Below are 20,725 nucleotides of genomic sequence, written 5' to 3'. Positions count from 1 at the left end.
TCCAGGCTTTGTATTCAATCAAAGGCCCCTGAAGGCAAAGACATTGACGTATACATTTCTGTAGCACCATTGTACATACACTTTGACTTATATTTAGTAAGCACTCACGAATATTGAATCAATAATTATCCTGATGAGTGTGCTTTACTCCTACTTACAATATTTACGTATATTGTTTTCCATTTCAGTTTAGACACAGGCCAAATCCAGAATATGGGGAAAATACTAGATGGTGATTTCTGTTTTGCTGAACCAAGTCTGATGGCATTCTATAAACAGCGATAAGACAATAGATGCAAAACTAATGTCATACTAAACTGGAAGTGTCCAGAGGCACTTTGGGACTCCTGCATTACATTTCAAATTTTACTTGCTCTTTTGTGATTGTTAACTATTTATGGAGAAGGAAATGGCAAACCACTCCGGTATTCTTTCCTGCAAAATCCCATGGTCAGAGGAGCCTGATGGGTTACAGTCCCTGGGGTCGCAAAGAGTCGGACATGGCTAAGCAATTTCACTTTCACTTTCTTTTCATGGTAGCTCAAGATGATTGGTATGGTTTTTATTGAGGTTTGCATGCTCCATGAGTTTAGGCAAAAAATGAGGTTTACGAAAACATTTAAATCATACTGTAGAAGTATTATGCATGCTGTTTTTTGTAATTTCAAGACTACAGCATCAATGAGGATTTATAAAAATACTGTTGAAAAATCGACTTTTCAATTAAGTGTTATTTTTAATTCATGACTGTGATAACTGATTTATAAGATATACATTTAGTCACAGGCCCCAATCCTGGACCAGAACTCTTAAACCTTTGGAATTTCTTACATCAATGAAATGATTTTGAAAAGACTCTAAGTCACCTAAGAACAAAGTGGGGGTCAACAGAGGAAGCAATCACTTGATCAAAGGGTTGGAACTTTCAGGCCCCTTCCTGTGCTCCTCACCTCCAGGGAGGAAAGGGCTGGAAGTTGAATCCATATACAATAGCCAATGAAATAATCATTCATGCCTATGCAATGAAGCTTTAAAAAGAACCCTAAAAGGAGAGGGTGCAGAGAGCTTCCAAGCTGGTGAAACGGAAGTCTACCTTATGCCATCAGGCTGAGCCCAAACATTGCGGGGACAGTAGAGCCTTCATTCAGGGTCTCACCCTATGTATCTCTTCACCTGGTTGTTGATTTGTAACATATTCTGTAATAATTGGTAATCAAGTGAATAAAAAGGTTTCCTAAATTTTGTGTCTCTAGCAAGTTAATGTAAGTAAAGGAGGGGCTGTAATCCAATTTACATCCACTTGGTGAGAAACACAGGTAACACTTAGAATTATAATTGGCATCTGAAGTGGGGGGCAGTCTTGAGAAAGTGAGCCCTTAATCTATGGCATCTGACATGATCTCTGGGTAGACAGTGCCAGAACTGAGTTGAATTGTAGAGCACCCAGATGGTGTCAGAATGTGAACTGCTGTCAGAATTAAAATGACATTATTATTGAAAAGTATTGATAACTTTTAGTTGCGTTTGGAGGACATTTTTATTACTGTCATAGAGGAAAGTTTAGGGCTAAGTTTATCTAATTTGAGCAAAACTACAGAAAGCATTAACAAATTTTGTACTATTAAGCTTGAGATGATATATAATTTTTTAGATTTATGGAGGTATAATTGATATACACAAATTACACACATTTATCTTTTTAAACATTAGCTAATAATATGAAATCAATGCTGTCTCTCCATTATAAATCAATCTCCACTGATAAATAAGTACTGAGTTACAAATACTGTTTTGGAGTTCTGTCAAAAGTAAGTATAAACTGGGGGCACTGAATGACATGAAGAGATAATGAGCATATTTACAAAGGAAAAGGTTCAGTGGAAAGTGAAATGCTATATACTTTGAGCTCTTTTTGTTAGTTTTATTAGTGTAATTTTGCTTTTCCTGCCACTAAGTGGCATGCCACCAACAAAAAACAAAACCTTTATCCTAACAAAAAATTAGCTTAAAAAATGGGATATGAACTTAAACAAGAGATAATGAATCATTAAGGATCACTTTATTTGGCTTTTTGAAGAGTTTGAGGAATTTTAGAGAAAATATACCACATTCTCTTATTTCTATAGACTCACTCCTCTAATTAGTAGCAAACTCTTAGATCATGATATTTTTCCATACCAAATGTTACAGGCATTTTTTACAGTAGATTTAGGGGACAGTTAGGAAAACAAAACAGAATTAAAGAGGATATACTTTAGAGATTAAGAACTTCATTTTGGAGTCAGATGATCTCAGTCTGAAAGCTACTTTTGTCATTTACTATGTGACCTAGGCAAGGTGCTTCCTTCTCTCTAAGCTTGATTCCTCTTCTATGAAATAGAGATGATTACAATAGTATCAACTCATAGGACTTTCATGTGGATTAAAATCGATAATCTGTTAAACCACTTGGCATACAGTCTGACACAGTAAATGCTCAATCAATGTCACCTATTATTAAATCTATCTTAATTCTATTTTCATGCCAATAATATACTTAAATAAATCCCAAATAATGAGAATTTATTTTAGGTTTAAAGTTGAATGTATATTTCAAAATTACATGACCTTCTAAACATTCAGAAATTTCTTTCTTGTGATCTAAGTTTCTGTGTGATTATTCTGAAAACTAATTATTTTGAGTATTCTCCTTAATAAAGCTCTAGGGAAACTATACTTGTGGACTAGTATTCTCCTCCTCATTATATGTTTTTTCTTTCTGATGATCACAATATGGGTTTCTGTTAAGCTCACCAGATATTCTTTTTAAGTAATAAAGCAATAAGTTACAGAATAACTTGCTCATAATTTGGCCAGTACTATATATAAAGGAAACTCAAACTACCTTTAGTTTCATAATATGGTCCTGTAGCATTTATCATACTAGCACTTGCAAATACTATTATTATATATTCTTGTCTCATTTTTCTCCAGGTAGTACTTGACTACTGGTACTAGGTTTTATGGGCTTCCCAGGTGACACTTGTGGGAAAGAACTCTACTACCAATACAGGAGATATAAGAGATGCAGGTTCGATCCCTGGGTCAGGAAGATCCCCTGGAGGAGGGCATGGCAACCCACTCGAGTATTCTTGTCTGGAGAATCCCATGGATAGAGGAGCCTGGTGGGCCACGGTCCATTGGGTTGCAAAAAGCTGGACACAACTGAAGCGACTTAACACACACACACACACACACACACACACACACACTAAGTTTTATACTTCTGTGTCTCTAGAGCTTATCCAACATATTTATTTATCAAGTATATGTGTGTGTTTGTGTGTATGAGACACTGTTAGTCTGAATTCTTATCTTCAACAATGTAATGGGCCACTGTTGTTTTGTTTTCCTTCCATGGAGCCCTTCATTTCCCACTGTATTTTTCTGGTGTGGTCCTCAGTCAAGGAGCTACACTTCTTCCACCACAAGGATGAGCACAAGACTCAAGCTGGCCAATCAGAGTTCACTTTCTCAGAAACTGATGTGGACACTGGTGGAGAGAAAGCCCTTCGTATCAGATCACGAACTGTGAGCATTATATAAGACAGGAGAGTCTAAAGACATGCTTCCATCAGATGGAGAGTGAAGTTATTAATGAGGAAAGCAAGGCAGAGAAGAGAGAATTCATCAGTTATTCAAAAAATGAATGTAGTCATGGCCCAAAGCATCTGCCCCTGCACTTTTTGGTTATGTGACCCTGTAAGCTGACCCTCCTCCTTTCATTTTTTGCTTAAAATGGTTTCAATCAGGCTTCTATAACTTGCATTGTTATAGCATTGACTGATAGATAATATGAGACTAGTCAATAAAGTTATAGAATCCACAGTGCCATCTTCTTAAACCTGACATTACAAAATTTTGTAACAGCTAAATCTGAAAACGAAATAGTACATTTTATATAGGCTGGTGCACAGGGATGACCCAGAGGGATGTTGTGGGGAGGGAGGTGGGAGGGGGGTTCATGTTTGGGATCGCATGTACACCCGTGGTGGATTCATGTCAATGTATGGCAAAACCAATACAGTATTGCAAAGGAAAATAAAGTAAAAATAAAAATTAAAAAAAAATTAGCCTAACATTTGAACTATAACTAGCCTCAGTAATAAGAGAATCATACAAGGTAACAAAAGTTCAGTTTGCTTTTATGGTAAAGGGGGCAGAAATAGTCAAGAATTTGATCTTTTACTAAGAACCACAGTGGAAGTGAGAAATAGATTTAAGGGACTAGTTCTAATAGACAGAGTGCCTGATGAACTATGGACGGATGTTCATGACATTGTACAGGAGACAGGGATCAAGACCATCCCCAAGAAAAAGAAATGCAAAAAAGCAAAACGGCTATCTGGGGAGGCCTTACAAAGAGCTGTGAAAAGAAGAGAAGTGAAAAACAAAGGAGAAAAGGAAAGATATAAGCATCTGAATGCAGAGTTCCAAAGAATAGAAAGGAGAGATAAGAAAGCCTTCATCAGTGATCAGTGCAAAGAAATAGAGGGAAACAGTAGAATGGGAAAGACTAGAGATCTCTTCAAGAAAATAAGAGATACCAAGGGAACATTTCATGCAAAGATGGGCTCGATCAAGGACAGAAATGGTATGGACCTAATAGAAGCAGAAGATATTAAGAACGGGTGGCAAGAATACACAGAAGAACTGTACAAAAAAGATCTTCACGACCAAGATAATCACGGTGTGATCACTCACCTAGAGCCAGACATCCTGGAATGTGAAGTCAAGTGGGCCTTGGGAAGCACCACTATGAACAAAGCTAGTGGAGGTGATGGAATTCCAGTTGAGCTATTTCAAATCCTGAAAGATGATGCTATGAAAGTGTTGCACTCGATGTCAGCATATTGGAAAACTCAGCAGTGGCCACAGGACTGGAAAAGGTCAGTTTTCTTTCCAATCTCAAAGAAAGGTAATGCCAAAGAATGCTCAAACTTCTGCACAATTGCACTCATCTCAGATGCTTAAAGTAATGCTCAAAATTCTCCAAGCCAGGCTTCAGCAATATGTGAACTGTTAACTTCCAGATGTTCAAGCTGGTTTTAGAAAAGGCAGAGGAACCAGAGATCAAATTGCCAACATTCGCTGGATCATGGAAAAAGCAAGAGAGTTCCAGAAAACATCGATTTCTGCTTTATTGACTATGCCAAAGCCTTTGACTGTGTGGATCACAACAAACTGGAAAATTCTGAAAGAGATGGGAATACCAGACCACCTGACTTGCCTCTTGAGAAACCTATATGCAGGTCAGGAAGCAACAGTTAGAAATGGACATGGAACTACTGGTTCCAAATAGGAAAAGGAGTACGTCAAGGCTGTATATTGTCACCCTGCTTATTTAACTTCTATGCAGAGTACATCATGAGAAACGCTGTGCTGGAGGAAGCACAAGCAGGAATCAAGATTGCCAGGAGAAATATCAGTCACCTCAGATATGCAGATGACACCACCCTTATGGCAGAAAGTGAAGAGGAACTAAAGAGCCTCTTGATGAAAGTGAAAGAGGAGAGTGAAAAAGTTGGCTTAAAGCTCAACATTCAGAAAACCAAGATCATGGCATCCGGTCCCATCACTTCATGTGAAATAGATGGGGAACAGTGGAAACAGTGTCAGACTTTATTTTTTTGGGCTCCAAAATCACTGCAGATGGTGACCTCAGCCATGAAATTAAAAGACGCTTACTCCTTGGAAGGAAAATTATGACCAACCTAGACAGCATATTAAAAAGCAGAGGCATTACTTTGTCAACAATGGTCCATCTAGTCAAGGCTATGGTTTTTCCAGTGGTCATGTATGGATGTGAGAGTTGGACTGTGAAGAAGGCTGAGCGCCGAAGAATTGATGCTTTTGAACTGTGGTGTTGGAGAAGAATTTTGAGAGTCCCTTGGACTGCAAGCAGATCCAACCAGTCCATCCTATAGGAGATCAGTCCTAAAAGAGACCTAAGTGTTTATTGGAAAGACTGCTATTGAAGCTGAAACTCTAATACTTTGGCCACCTGATGCGAAGAGCTGACCCATTTGAAAAGACCGTGATGCTAGGAAAGATTAAGGGCAGGAGGAGAAGGGGACGACAGAGGATGAGACTGTTGGATGGCATCATCAACTCAATGACATGAGTTTGGGTAAACTCTGGGAGTTGGTGATGGACAGGGTGGGCTGGTGTGCTGCAGTTCATGGGGTCTCAGAGTCAGACATGACTGAGCGACTGAACTGAACTGAGAACCACGTAGTGAAAGCGAACCTTTGCTTTTTATCCACCCAACTTTTCTTCTAATCCAATTGTTTTCTCTTCATCCTTCCATTGGAATTTGGTAGGAATTAGCCAACTTGGAGGCTTCCCATGTGATTCAGTGGTAAATAATTTGCCTGAAATGCAGGGGGCTGCCTGCCAAGCAGGAGACACAGATTTGATCCTGGGTCGAGAAGATCCCCTGGAGAAGGAAATGGCAACTCATTCCAGTATTCTTGCCTGGATAATCCATATACAGAGGAGCCTGGCGGGCTATAGTTTTTGGGGCTGCAAGTGTTGAACATGACTTAGTGACTAAACCACCACCATCAATACTGTACATGTTAATACTGCTGCTGCTGCTGCTAAATCACTTCAGTCGTGTCCGACTCTGCGACCCATAGATGGCAGCTCACCAGGCTCCTGTCCCTGGGATTCTCTGGCAAGAACATTGGAGTGGGTTGCCATTTCCTTCTCCAATGCATGCATGCATGCTAAGTCGCTTCAGTCGTGTCCGACTCTGTGCGACCCCACAGACAGCAGCCCACCCGGCTCCTCTGTCCATGGGATTCTCTAGGCAAGAATACTGAGTGAATTGCCATTTCTTTCTCCACATGTTAACACTAGCTCTCAATAAATGTTTGCTGAGTGAATAAAAAATACATAGATGTATGAACGAATGAATAGCAGTATGGTCCCTCTCAATGAGCTCACTCTATCTGGAGAGGCAAGTAATTGGCTAACTAGTAATCAGCCAATGTACGATAGAGATAAGATCCAAATGGTGAGAGAGTATAACACGAGCAGAGATGAACTGTTCCTTTCACTTATGCCTTTTTAAAATATCTACCCTATTGTTTATGCTCAGGGGAGTGTTTAGAACTCACTACTGAATGACTGATGAACAAAACTCTGAAATCTTTTGAAAAAAGGGTTGCCATAAAAATTTAATAAATAATAAAACAAATAAGAACGTTAGATAAAGGAAACACTTCTGGCTGCCTACAGCAAATAGGTTGAGAATATCTTGACATTCTATAATCCAAAGTGTCGCAAAGAATCAGACATGGCTGAGAGACTTGTCACATAGGCAGGCACGTTGACAAAGAGGACTTCTACACAGTCATAACAAAGAGAATAGCAAAGTCTTTGAGTTGCTATCAAGTCATTTCTAGATACGTGGGGACAAGTGATACTACATTTGTGAATATGGGTATCCCAGTGATAACTATGATCAGGAAAGTTCATAAACACTCAGTGAGGAAACAATTATAGGGTGTCTCTGCTTCAAGTGTGTGTGTGTGTTGTTTTTTCCTCAGAGGCTAGTTTTATAAGAGGAATATCTCAATATTTGATCTCCACCTTGTTAGTATTCTTGCCTCGAAAATCCCAAGGACAGAGGAGCCTGGTGGGCTATAGTCAACAGGGTTGCAAAGAATTGGAAGCGGCTGAGCGTGCACACACATTTGTTTGGTCTGACATGTGCACAACAGGAAGGTTTGCTGCTGAGAGCAAAAGGAGGTACTAGTTTCCAGTCGGGGAAGGCAACGGCATCCCACTCCAGTACTCTTGCCTGGAAAATCCCATGGACGAAGGAGCCTGGTAGACTGCAGTCCATGAGGTCTCGAAGAGTCGGACACGACTGAGCGACTTCACTTTCACTTCTCACTTTGATGCTTTGGAGAAGGCAATGGCAACCCACTCCGGTGTTCTTGCCTGGAGAATCCCCGGGACGGGGGAGCCCAGTGGGCTGCCATCTCTGGGGTCACACAGAGTCGGACACGACTGAAGCGACTTGGCAGGAGCAGTGTCCAGTCTCGACTGTTGTCCGGTTTCTCATCACTTCTGGCTAGATTCACAGCTACCTAAGTGTTCTGCCTCCAGAATGTCCTTCCGATCACTGTATTTACATTGGTAAAAATAAAGTGATCCTTTATAAAACAATATCCAATTCGAACCACCCAGCATCTTAAAAGGATTTTTGCTTGCTTCTCCAACTGGGATATTTTGGAAACTGTGGGGATGGGCACGCCATGATGATTTGGGTGAGAAGTATGAGAAGCTGTTGGAAAACTATGGGGCCTTGTGAGCCTTAGTCCTTCAGTGGTAAGTAGTTTAAAACTTTTTTTTTTTTTTAATGGTAAAACAAATACTATAATGTTGCAGATTTAAATATAAGAGTCTTGGGAATTTTAAAGAGAAACATGAGACCTTAAAAGAATGCCAACGTTTTGATGGCAGCTATTGCATTTTACTCAATCTCAGATGCAATTTTTGTGAGAAAGGTAATGAAGAACCAGCTAGAGGGGAAAGTTCCAGCAGCTCCTGACCTGTAATAAGCCCCTGCTCAGCCACATATCTTCCTGGCCCAACCTACTCTTTCTGAGAAGACACTCAGACTTTTCTACCTCTGCAACTTTGTTCTTGTTTTTTCTCCACCTGGGGGTCTCATCTCTTGCCTCATTTGCTTGACAGCTTCTCTTGCCTTCCTTCCTTCCTTCCTTCAACATTTCATAAGCTCTACTCTGCCAGGTGTTTGACTAGGTCCTGGCAAGGTGTGGATTATCCTACAATGATGGTGATGAGGGCAGGGGGAAGTCATACAGGAACACTGATAAACAAAATAATGGCTGATGTTGCTTGTCATGTACACAGCACCTTGATGAACACTTTTCACATATCATTCTACTTAATTCTCATATCAACACTGAGAAATAAGTTGTGTCATAACTAAAACTTTCCTCAATGTCACACAATAAATGACTCAGTCAGAATTAAAGCACAAGTGCATGGGACTCTGTTATGCTTTTAAACATCATTTACCACCCAGTTTGATAAGTAATCTTCTAGACTCATCTTAAGTATCTCATCTCATCTGTTTTTCTTCTCTGAAAGTTCCCACATTAAAGTATAATGATTTTCCCCCACTCTGCTCCTGCGTTCTTTATCACCATGACTTCATTGGGGCCATTTGTATATGTTGCCTCTCTCACCACGCTCAGAAAACGCCCAGTATGGGTGCCACCTCTGAGTCGTGGGTGTATCACCTCTGCCTGGCACAGTGGACCTGCTGAACATGGCAGGACAGGGTGGGTCCTGCAGTGAACCAAGCTCATGAACACTTTGCAAAGATCAAGCTTGTCTGCCCACAGGCCTTAAGGTGTGTTTTGTTTGGTCTGCAGAAGCATTTTGAACTAGCTTGCCAACTTTTAGTAATAAAGAGTTTATTTTCAAATCTGGATTTCCAGATTCTTTTTAGAATTGAAAGATTTGAAAACATGGGTTAATCCTTCCTTCATGACCACAGTTGGCCGGAGCTGAGTGGCAGCCATCTGCTCTGATGTGCTGTAGCCCCCACCATGCCTGGTCTGCTATCATGACTACCTCACTCATTGATGCTACTGGCAAGACCAATGGTAAGAACTGCAACCTGACTGCTGTGCAGTCTCTAAAACCTCTTACTTCCTATATATCCATATAATGACTATAGTCTACAAATAAGATAATTTTTAAGGTAAAAACAACTGCAAGTAAAATTCAAAGCTATCAATATGGTGCCAATACAACATGAATAACAGTAGGCTATTCACATACTGGCCTTCCCTGGTGGCTCAGATGGTAAAGAATCTACCTGCAATGTAGGAGAACTGGGTTTGATCCCTGGGTCGGGAAGATACCCTGGAGAAGGAAATGGCTACCCACTCTGGTACTCTTGCCTAGATAATCCCATGGACAGAGGAGCCTGGCAGGCTACAGTCCATGGGGTTGCTAAGAGTCGGACATGATTGAGCAACTAAGCACACACACATACATTCATTTACCACTGTTAAGTCCCATTTACTATGAATAAGTTAAGAAAAACAAAATGTCAAGTGTAGACAGCCTCATTACTATATAAATATCAAAATATGTATCTGAGTATGGCATGTATAAGCTCTTATCTCAAATAATCAGAGACTCTCAGGCCTATTTACAACCAACTCATGGCCTTTACATGGCTGTTTCAGGTCACACGTAAGACGGTATGTACAAACTACTATAGTGTTGTTTTAGTAATTACAATTACAAAACCTTTGTTAACATATGATCTTCAATGATTGAGATAGATATTAGGGTCAAGTTTATCTTTGTATTGTGACAATTTATGAAATGACTTGCTAAGCAAATATACTAGGTTAAATTGTTTATTTAAAAAATTGTTTACTTGACACAAATTTTAGAGTCATGAATTCCCAACAATGTAAGTGCATTGTAAGCAAAAGCTGGGTACTGCTTAGGTTGGTATTTTGATATAATAAGTACAAATCATTTTTCTCTATTCTTTACCACAGGAATCTTGCTAGACAGTGCTTTTTTTACCCTAATTAGATGTGCAATATTTATCTAAAAACAAAATACTGTTCCTGAGAAACATATTGTTTTACTCTGACTTTTCTTCAACTCAGACAGCTCTTCCCCCAAGTCCAGTGACTTACACCTCACTCTACTTAGTAGCATAAGTGCAAAACAGAGGGCCACAGTTAAGAGTAAATCCCAATTAGTCACCTAAACTTTCAATAGACATATCCATTATATTAAAATACCATGCTTTACTAATGCAAGGATTCGTAGCAAAACAATAAATGCCTAACTGTGATGAATAGCTGCTTAATCACCTCTGCAACATAGGGAACAAATAAACCAGGCCAGCCCATTTTTGCTTAGTCCTGTAATAGACAAAATTAGAGTCTACAGTTTTATTTATTTGTTACATTAGAGGGTCACCCAACATCTGAAGATAAATTTGAGTGCAAATAAATGGCTTACCTCAGAAAATAACCTTAAAAACAGTGAAAATTGATAGCAAAATAATGTCCTACCTGGGTAACTTTCTCTGTCACATTGTGTGTTCGATCTTTAACTTTGGGCGCAATAATGGTTTTATCTGAAGAAGGAGGGGATGCATTCTTTTTTTCAGCTTTGACATCTGAAAAATTCAGAGTGAGCTGTGGAATCTTGTTAATGGTGCTGTATTTGTTGAGGTTTGAATCCGACGTGGATCCCAGGAGGCTTGACTTGATATGATTAAAAGGCCCTAAAAAATTGGAAAGTATTTGTAAAAGCAATATCAGGAAAAATTAAGAAAGAGATGGTCTCGAATGACCTGTTGGTAATTCATGACCATTGCGACCCTGATTCAGATGGGACTAAATGCAGCTGGTTGATACCTGCTCACCATCCACCATATGGAGCTGCATGTGAATACCCAAGGATAAGATCATGCCCTAGGTGTGCACTCAGGGAGCAGATGGCAGCTTTATTAATTGGCTTCTTTCATTAGAGGCTGGAATAGAAGAAAGAACGCTACTCCCTATTATTGTCTAAACTCTATATTCAAAGTTTCTCAAGAACTTTTTTATAACTTAACAATTATTCAAGGAAGGACTTTTATAATTTATGAGTTAATCAAGGAAGGTGAAAATCATGTTGGCCATGAAATATCTGAATAGTGTCTAATCTGCTTTTGTTTGTATTACTCCCCACTCTGCCATAACAAGTGATAAGCCAGTTGCATTCTTCATATGCTTCTAAACCTGTTTAAGATACTTCACAGTGATTCTAGAAGTGTTAAGTCCAGACAGAGGAATTTCAGGTAATATTGAGAAGGACAAATGTCATCTGTGTGCACAAGGGGTCACAAGAGAAGAAAATGGCAACCCACTCCAGTATTCTTGCCTGGAAAACTCCATGGACAGAAGAACCTGGTGGGCCCCAGTCCATGGGGTCACAAAGAGTTGGACATGACTTAGCAACTGAGCATAAGCATGATGTGTTCAATAATTTGGATCCTATGTGGGATTTTTAAATCTTTCCGTTCTTTCCACTTTTCCCCTTTTATTTAGAATTAATGTTGGCCACTTTTTGAGGGAAAAAGACACAGCAGAAGAGTGCTTTGGCAAACATAACTTACAACTGAAATGATCGTCAGTGAGTGGGTTTGGGGTTGGTAGTACTTAGTTACTTTAAAAAAAAAAAGAACATGCTGTGTATTAGATACCCAGAACTTATTCTTGGACGTTTGGACTCTTTGACCAACTCTGGTCACTTCTCACATTCCTTTCTTACAAAGAAAGTTTGACACAGTGTCAAGATCCTGGACCCCTTCATTGAGGATAAGTACACTCACCAGCTACATCTTCCTTTGAGGTGAACCTATCGTCTGTTAGTGGCTCAGACAGTAATGAATCTGCCTGCAATACAGGAGACCTGGGTTTGATTCCTGGGTTGGGAAGATCTGGAGAAGGGAATGGCAACCCACTCCAGTATTCTTGCCTGGAAAACTCCATGGGCAGAGGAACCTGGTGGGCTACAGTCTATGGGATTGCAGAATTGGACATGACTGAGCTACAAACACACTACTACTATTGTCTGTTGGTTACGGAGAGCCAAAAAAAAAAAAAAAAAAACCTCCAAAAAGTTTCTTATACAATTGATGATATTACTTATAAAACTATGTAGCTCTTGAAGACTAGCATTAGGAAGAATGCTATACAGACATTAACTTTCTGCCTTGAGAGTGCTTGAAATGTACAAACTGCATAAATGAACTTGTTAACACATTTTGCCTTATGCTGTTGTTTCCTCTATTTAGTATGAAACTAGTACATTTTGGAGATCAAAATGTGCTTTATGCACCAAGTGAGGTATAAAGCCTTGAAAATTAAATTTATAGATTGTGTATTTTGGACCACAACAATTAATCAACTCAGGTCAAAAATGATCCAAGAAAAAAAATACCCATCATTTAGTTCATATTCATCTTAGAGAAAAAAATCACACTGCATTCATTTATAAAAGTTTATATTTGGTTATTATAGAATACTGAAATGATTTTAAGAGATTTTTTTTATTTACATAGGAAAGAAAGTATGTATTCTCTGAGGTGCATGTCTATTCATTCCATGAGTTTTACCCCTGATGATGACCAAGTCTATCCAAGTTAAAAATGTCACTGTGCTCTCTGGGCATATACTTCCAAGCATTTCTCATTTGAATATAGATTCTCATTCTCTTTTCTGTTTCTATGACAAGAAGAGATATAAGAGCCCAAAGTTAGATTAATCTTTCCTTCAGATAGGTCTCTGGGAAACCTCACTGTTTGTAAAACCCTTCTATGCACATCACTAATTTGTTACTGTAACTTATGCTGGATAGTGTTTCCTTTTTTTGCATCATTCTATGGCTACATTCCAGACCTATAGCTTAATATTTAAATTTTGAAAAATATTCTAGGACTTCAGATTTCTTAGATATTGCCTTTTCCCCAACTCTGATGTCATATTTTCACTGTTTAGGTAACTTTGTGGAGAAGGAAATGGCAACCCACTCCAGTATTCTTGCCTGGAGAATCTCATGGATGGAGTAGCCTGGTGGGCTACAGTCCACCGGGTTGCAGAGTCGGATACAACTGAGCGACTTCACTTTCACTTTCAGGTAACTTTACGGCACACATGAGATTGTAGAACATTGAGTTCAAGCATATAGTTAAACTGTATTTCAAAACCTTAACCCCACCTTTCAATCCTCTTTCTCTGTTATCCTTCTATATGTTGGAATTTTGTAGCAGATGGCCTAGAAATATGAATCATCTGTAATGTTGTTAACACAGAAAGGTACTGTGGTACTTTGCTTGTGTTTGAGGCCACTTCAAATGAACTCCAGTGAATCTGCTGCACAGATAAGCAGATATTATCAACTGTGACAGTACTTCACCATTAAGGCATCTGTGAGGGTGTTTTTGTTACAGAGATGGGAGGTGTCTATTCTCTTACCTTGAAAAATTGACCCAGATGCCTCAATGGGCATTCATATAGGTGAAAAGCCTATTTATAATGATTTAAGCCTTGAACTTGTTTTACATATTTTAACATATTAATACAATGAACCTTTCAGAGCTGCAACTGCCATATAGAATGAATATTTTTACAGTTTTTCTTTCTTTTATTCAGAACTTTACCAAAAGTTGTTCACCATTTCAGAAAACGTAATCACTGGGAGCTACCCTACTTATGTTATTTAAGTCACCAATACAAAATTTCAGACTTCAGGTTACAGTCTGTGTGTGTAGCTGTGACATGCAGACATGTAAATAAAGAAATCTGAGTATTTTTTTTAAACACTGTTGGAATCCAATATTATTAAATTTATAGATAATTATAGGAATCACACTTAAAATTACTGATTAAATTTCTTCTAAAATATTTTATATTATTGATCTCCTATATATGTAAAATGATGTATGATATAACAAAATAATTACATATTAGTTTTTAGGTAAAAAAAATAAACCCTTGGGATGACTTAATAACTCCCTAGAGATTTGCCACAATGCCTCCATAATGTCTTTTCTTTATGGTAGTATTGTTGATTCACAATATTAGATTAGCTTCAGGTATACAACATAGTGATACAATATTTTTATAAATGATATTCCATACAATAATCACTCTATCCCCCTTTGCTGTACAATATATTCTTGCTCATTTATTTCATACAGAGTAGTTTGTATCTCTTAGTTTCATCCCCCCATGTCAGCCCCCATCCTTCCTTCTCCCTACTGGTAGCCACTAGTTTGTTTTAATGTCTGTGTTCTACAAATGTTTTGATTGCCATTTCTTCTTCTAATCCACCTTCTGGTTCTTATTGCTTATGAAAGTGAATAGTCTGCAAGGTCTTTCTTAAGTATTGGAGGATATATATACGTCCTTAGGAGTAGTAGGATGTCTTTCTCTTGCACAATGCATTATTACTGTACATTATCCCATAGGGAATCATTTTGAAAAGCAAGGGCCAATTCATTTATGAGGATATTGCACTTTCTCAATTTCTCCCCAGTTGATTTTGGCATTATTTATAATTTAATTTTGATTATTCACTATTTAAAAATTTATATATAAATAAGTCCAATCTGTCACTATTTATTCCAATAGTGGTTTTAACTTTTTTAATCCCTTCACACTCCTGCTCTATCATTTTACCCAGTACTTATATGGAATGTTTTATAATGCCTTTAATGTTATTAAAACAAAATATTTTTTCATATTTCATATTATATCTTCTAGGGTAGCTATATTTGAACATTAAAATGTTGATATAAATATTTTATTATAAGCTGCTTTCCTTTTACTCCTCCTGTATAATTAAGAAACTATGTTGGCCTTTTAGAAATAGGTTATTCATCTCTGAATATCATTTTAGGATAGTCAAGTGAGCATAACAGGAAGTTGAAACAAGAGGACCTTAGTCTGATAGGGCTAAGAAACCACTGGCCAATACACATCACACTAAGATTTGGCCTCAGAATATTACAAGTTCATTGCAATCTGTATTTCATCTTCTCTTACTTTCTAACAGGAAACATTTCTAAACTGTTAATCTATTCTGTTTTTAATGCTAGGTTTCCTTTTAAATTTATACATTTAAAGACTTCAGCAGAACTTAAAATATATTACTTAAAATAATTCACGCATGTTTAGATTCAAAATCTATTTCATCTTGGATAGCAAAGATCATCATGCTCTTCTCCACTGCTTCTGAAGCAGGTGTTTATATGCAGCCGTCTGTTAAGTGTCGGCAATGAGCATCAGTGTCAGTTTAGGTTTCTCTGAAATCTGTCTAAATTCTAATGAAAATAACTTCTTACATTTTAATTAAGGAAGGTATTAGTAATATCCTCATTTTTTTTTTTTTTTACCAATTGTAAGCCCAAGCATACACAATAGGAGGCCAAAAGGGAATAAGAATCAAGCACCAGAAATTAGAATGCAGGGCTTCCTACCTCCTAGGTCTATATTAAGAGAGGCCTTGGTTGAGGATTTAAAGGTGAAAGGAAGCCTCCCTGAGAGTAATCATAAACAGATGGCATTTAAAATGCTAATGAAAGAAAGGAGAATAACCTGTAAAACAAAGTAAATGAATTTAAAGAAAATAGATGCACAGAAATAAAGGGAAATAGTAGATGTAACGGGGATTCAAGGGTGGCTCACGGTAAAGAATCTACCCGCCAATGAAGGAGACCCAGGAGACACCGGTTGGATCTCTGGGTCAGGAAGATTCCCTGGACAAGGAAATGGCAACCCATTCCAGTATTCTTGCCTAGGAAATCTCATGGAAAGAGGAGCCTGGAGGGGTATAGCACATGGGGCTGCAAAGAGTCAGACACCACTGAGTGACCGAATATGCACACACTAGATTCAACAGAAAATAATAAAGCTCAAAAGTATTTAGGAGGACTTGACAATTTTTAGAGAAACATTTGCAAAATGGATGAACAGACAATTTTCTAATATTCTAGTAGGATATGGAAAATAGGACACCATGAAGACTAAACTCACCTAGAGTCAGACATCCTAGAGTGTGAAGTCAAGTTGTCCTTAGGAAGCATCAATACAAACAAAGCTAGTGGAGGTGATGGAATTCCAGCTCAGCTATTTCAAATCCTGAAAGATGATGCTGTTAAAATGCTTCACTCAATATGCCATAAAATTTGGAAAAATCGGCAGTGGCCACAGGACTGGAAAATGTCAGTTTTCATTCCAATCCCAAAGAAGGGCAATGCTAAAGAATGTTCAAACTACTGCACAATTGCCCTCATCTCACAAACTAGCAAGGTAATGCCCAAAATCCTTCCAGCCAGGCTTCAAGAGTACATGAATCAAGAACTCCAAATGTATGAGCCGGACTTAGAAAAGGCAGAGGAACCTGAGATAAAATTGCCAACATCCACTGGATCATAGAAAAAGACTAAACTAACAGCTGGATCAAGATCATATATATCACAAGTGGCTGATTACATATAAAATAAGCCAGGTTCCAGCTACAAAGAAGTATCCTGCATTTAAAGATCAAACTACAGGCTAAAGCAACATCTGGGAAGAATTTCAGATTAAAGGTATTTAAAATTTTTATGATGAGGTTATTTGAATTTATCATGAGTTACAAGATGCTAACGGAGAAGGAAATGACAACTCACTCCAGCGTTCTTGCCTGGAGAAACCACAGACAGAGGAGCCTGGTGGGCTCCAGTCCATGGGGTTGACTGAATTAAACAACCCCACTAAGCAACTAGCACACATATGTACACAAGATGCTAAAGGAGAATATATTGTCCTCAAGATGCTGCTGGATTTCTGATAAACTTTAAAAAAAATAATGCTATTAAAAAAAAAAAAGAAGATTATTGCTCTTGAGAGCCAAAGGGAACAGAAAAGGAAACCAGAAAGATTAAGAGTGTTTTCAAATCATCTTTATACAGTATTTCTTACAGCATGAGTTTATTTGGCTAAAGTTTAATAAAGCCTAAATTGCTGAAGTGGCTTAACATTAAAGAAAATGTGAATGTAGTGTTTAGTAATCAGGTTTTGTAAATGACCACTGTCAATAAGCATAAGATAACCAGCTTGACATTAAAAATATATCAGAATTATTCACCAAATTATTTGTAATCAATATCCATATTGTTTGGTTCTGTGCATGACATACACTTTACAGAAGAAAACTGTCACAATTGAAAATCAATTTGCAAATTCTTGAAAGATCACAAACACTTGGTAACAGCCAACATAGCATATGAGATAAAAGTTATATTAGATCGGCTGATTTCCTTTGTGTATCTGATAGCTTTTGTGATTAGAGGGGAGGGGAAAGGACTCATATGCCAGATTCATAGATGACTTAGAAATTGAACATGCCATTGTCAGTGGAGCATAGAATTACTTGGGATAATGAAGAGGTGGAAGCCATAGAGAGCTTTTTAAAATGACTTTTAAATGACTTTTTAAAATGACTTACTAAGTGGTGTAAGTGGGATTAAGTTTTATGGTGACTTCGGAAGTAGAATAAACAGAATAACCACTAGAATTGAGTTCATCTTTCGTATATTAGAAAAATTGTTTAAATATATGATGTACACATTCACACATACATGTAAGCAGCATGTGCAATTTATTCGAATTAGCTTTTTCACTCTTTGATAATGGGTTATACTTTTGTACACTCTGAAGTCTTACTTCAAAGTCAGAGTGTTGAGGGAATTTATTAAAGGAAAACAAAATTGATCCTAAGAAAAAAGGTAAAATGGAAATTATTCCATTTTAGCAGAAAAGATTTGAATACCAATTTGCTGTTTTTACACTGTGATGTTACATAAAGAATAGGAGTAACCAGCTCGTATCTCAGTCCACTCAGGACAGATGAAGGGAAAACAATTACATTTCAGCAAGAAGGATTTAAATTAGCTTTTGTATAGGCAGGAAAAATAGATTTTCCAAGAAAGTTAAAGAATAGGATCCTCTAGAGATAAAGATGCTTCTACCACCTGTGCAAGATATTTCACCAATATTCTTGCCTAAGGGGAATAAACTAGATGATCCTGAAGGCCTTCCAAGCACATTTCTAAATCATTTATTTTAGTTTGTTAAAGAAATTATTTTTGGTTAAGTCAATATAGAAAAAAACTATAATTATGTATTTGCATACAAAGATGTATGGAATTTTTTATTTTTTAAAATTTTCATTTAAATACGGTTTAGTAACAAGGCCTAAAAATTTTTAAAAGGCACACTTTTTATGCATTGTCCTGTGGCTAATTAGCATATTAATTACTCTGTGAAAATCTCAAAGAGCCAGGCACTTAAATATTTTTAAATAGTTTTCAAAATCAGAGCCTGAACAAATAATAAAGACACTGGAGGGCACATTTACATTAAATTTTATTAAATTGCTCATGTTTTATCTTTTAACTTTATAAATATTAATATGTGAAAACTTTCTAGAGTGAGTTAGTTTCCCAATTCCAAATTCTGACTTTTATGATTTGTTTTTATTCAAACAGTGTTTCTATTAAGAAATGGAGGACTGAAGGAATGGGTTAGAGATTAAACGGCTTAATCTATAAGGAAAAAATGAATTAATGTAGCTTGAATGACATGAAAACTATATGAACCACTAGTCTGAAAGTTAGTAAGCTCAATTTCCTGTTTACTGAGGAAAATTATATTTGTTTCTCACTGCATTTAAAGATCACTAGAAAATTAATGTCTAATAATTTATTGTTAATTGCTAAATGCTAAAGCCAGTCATGTTTCACACAGGCCAGTTGCCACGAGCTGTTCTGTATTCTGTTTTTTGAGGTTACGTTCTGAATTACATCAACTCAAATCACTACCTACAGCTGACACTAATTTGCTCCTTTTTAGAAATCTCAGTGGAAAGGCCAAGGATAAAATAATCACATATACGAAATTCCATCCTGTAATTGGAGGTCACCTGCACAGACCCTTTTTGAAATACTTAGAAAATAAAGTTAGGATGGACAGAAGCTGCCATGATTTCTCTTATTTTCAAATTACCTGGGATGCTGATGAGCAAACATCTTTAGTTTCTAGTGCTCTGAATTCATAATCATCACCAGCTCTGAATTAGTTCGGGAAGCATTTGAGCAATCAATATACAAAACTTCACAGTGATCAGAGTAAAGGGACACATGGAAGAGGCCAAAACAGTGAACTCTAAGTAACGATGGTCACTGACGGACACGTGTCCATGCAACACACATGCACAGATGAGCAGTGGTCACCATACGGACGCCCACGGCAGCATGCATAGCGTATGCTACAGGACTAAGTCCCACAAGTTTTCAACTGGATAAGAATAATAAGATTTTTATACTTTGTGGTTTTTGTATCTAGTAAAATAGAGTAGAAAAACTGAAGTGAATTTTCTATTTTTAGTCAGATCCAGGTTTATTCACAGGTATTGCCCAGTTAAACCTACATTAGCTTTAGGTCATGCTAGTGATTTCAGACTTATATAGGACACAATTAAAAATGATTGAAATGTTATATAGAAAAATAGGAAATGACTATCATGCATATACAGTTTACTACTACAGTAAGCTTAAAACCATACCCCCTGCCATCCAGGAACGTGAAACTAGTGTTAAGGAAACAAAAGAGGAACAAGTGAAGTGATGCTGTCATGTAGCACTTTGTTTATTTTATTTAATCTGGTACTCAAAAAAGATTTTTTTTTTGGCTAAAATATATTTAGCTTAATATTTGCTTCTTTCCAAATTATTCAAATATTTAGTGAGTCTTCATTGTCAACCTAGGCTTTTAGTCTTTGCAGGAAAAAAGAGTTCTTAATCATTTTGGTGACACAGTTGAGAAAGTAACAACATCTCCACCAAAATCAAGCCATGATGTCTCCACCAGGCAGCTGGACTCACTAAGGGCAGCATGATGTTGCATTGAACAGGGCATACAGCAGGCAAGTTAACATGCCGAGTAAGGGGGCAATTTAAGCATCAGATGATGAAACTTGAGTTCATACATTACCTTTAATATTGCGACCATTGTCTGTTTTGAGCACGTAGGAAAAAAAGAGAGAGAAATATGAAGACTACAATTAT

The 20,725-nt window shown here is 37.5% G+C and overlaps 1 protein-coding gene across 2 annotated transcripts in view; it reads right to left on the bottom strand.

Moving 5' to 3' along the window:
• Positions 1–20,725, bottom strand: part of KCNH7 (potassium voltage-gated channel subfamily H member 7) — a 539,652-nt gene that overhangs the window by 119,804 nt on the left and 399,123 nt on the right. For both annotated transcript variants that reach the window (XM_060411139.1, XM_060411140.1), the window contains exon 5: positions 11,136–11,350. In XM_060411139.1, coding sequence (XP_060267122.1) covers positions 11,136–11,350 — 215 coding nt within the window. The remainder of the gene's footprint in view (positions 1–11,135; positions 11,351–20,725) is intronic.

This window comes from Ovis aries, chromosome 2, assembly GCF_016772045.2.
Source record: "Ovis aries strain OAR_USU_Benz2616 breed Rambouillet chromosome 2, ARS-UI_Ramb_v3.0, whole genome shotgun sequence".
NCBI lineage: Eukaryota > Metazoa > Chordata > Mammalia > Artiodactyla > Bovidae > Ovis > Ovis aries.
This window is presented reverse-complemented; position numbering and strand designations above follow the sequence as displayed.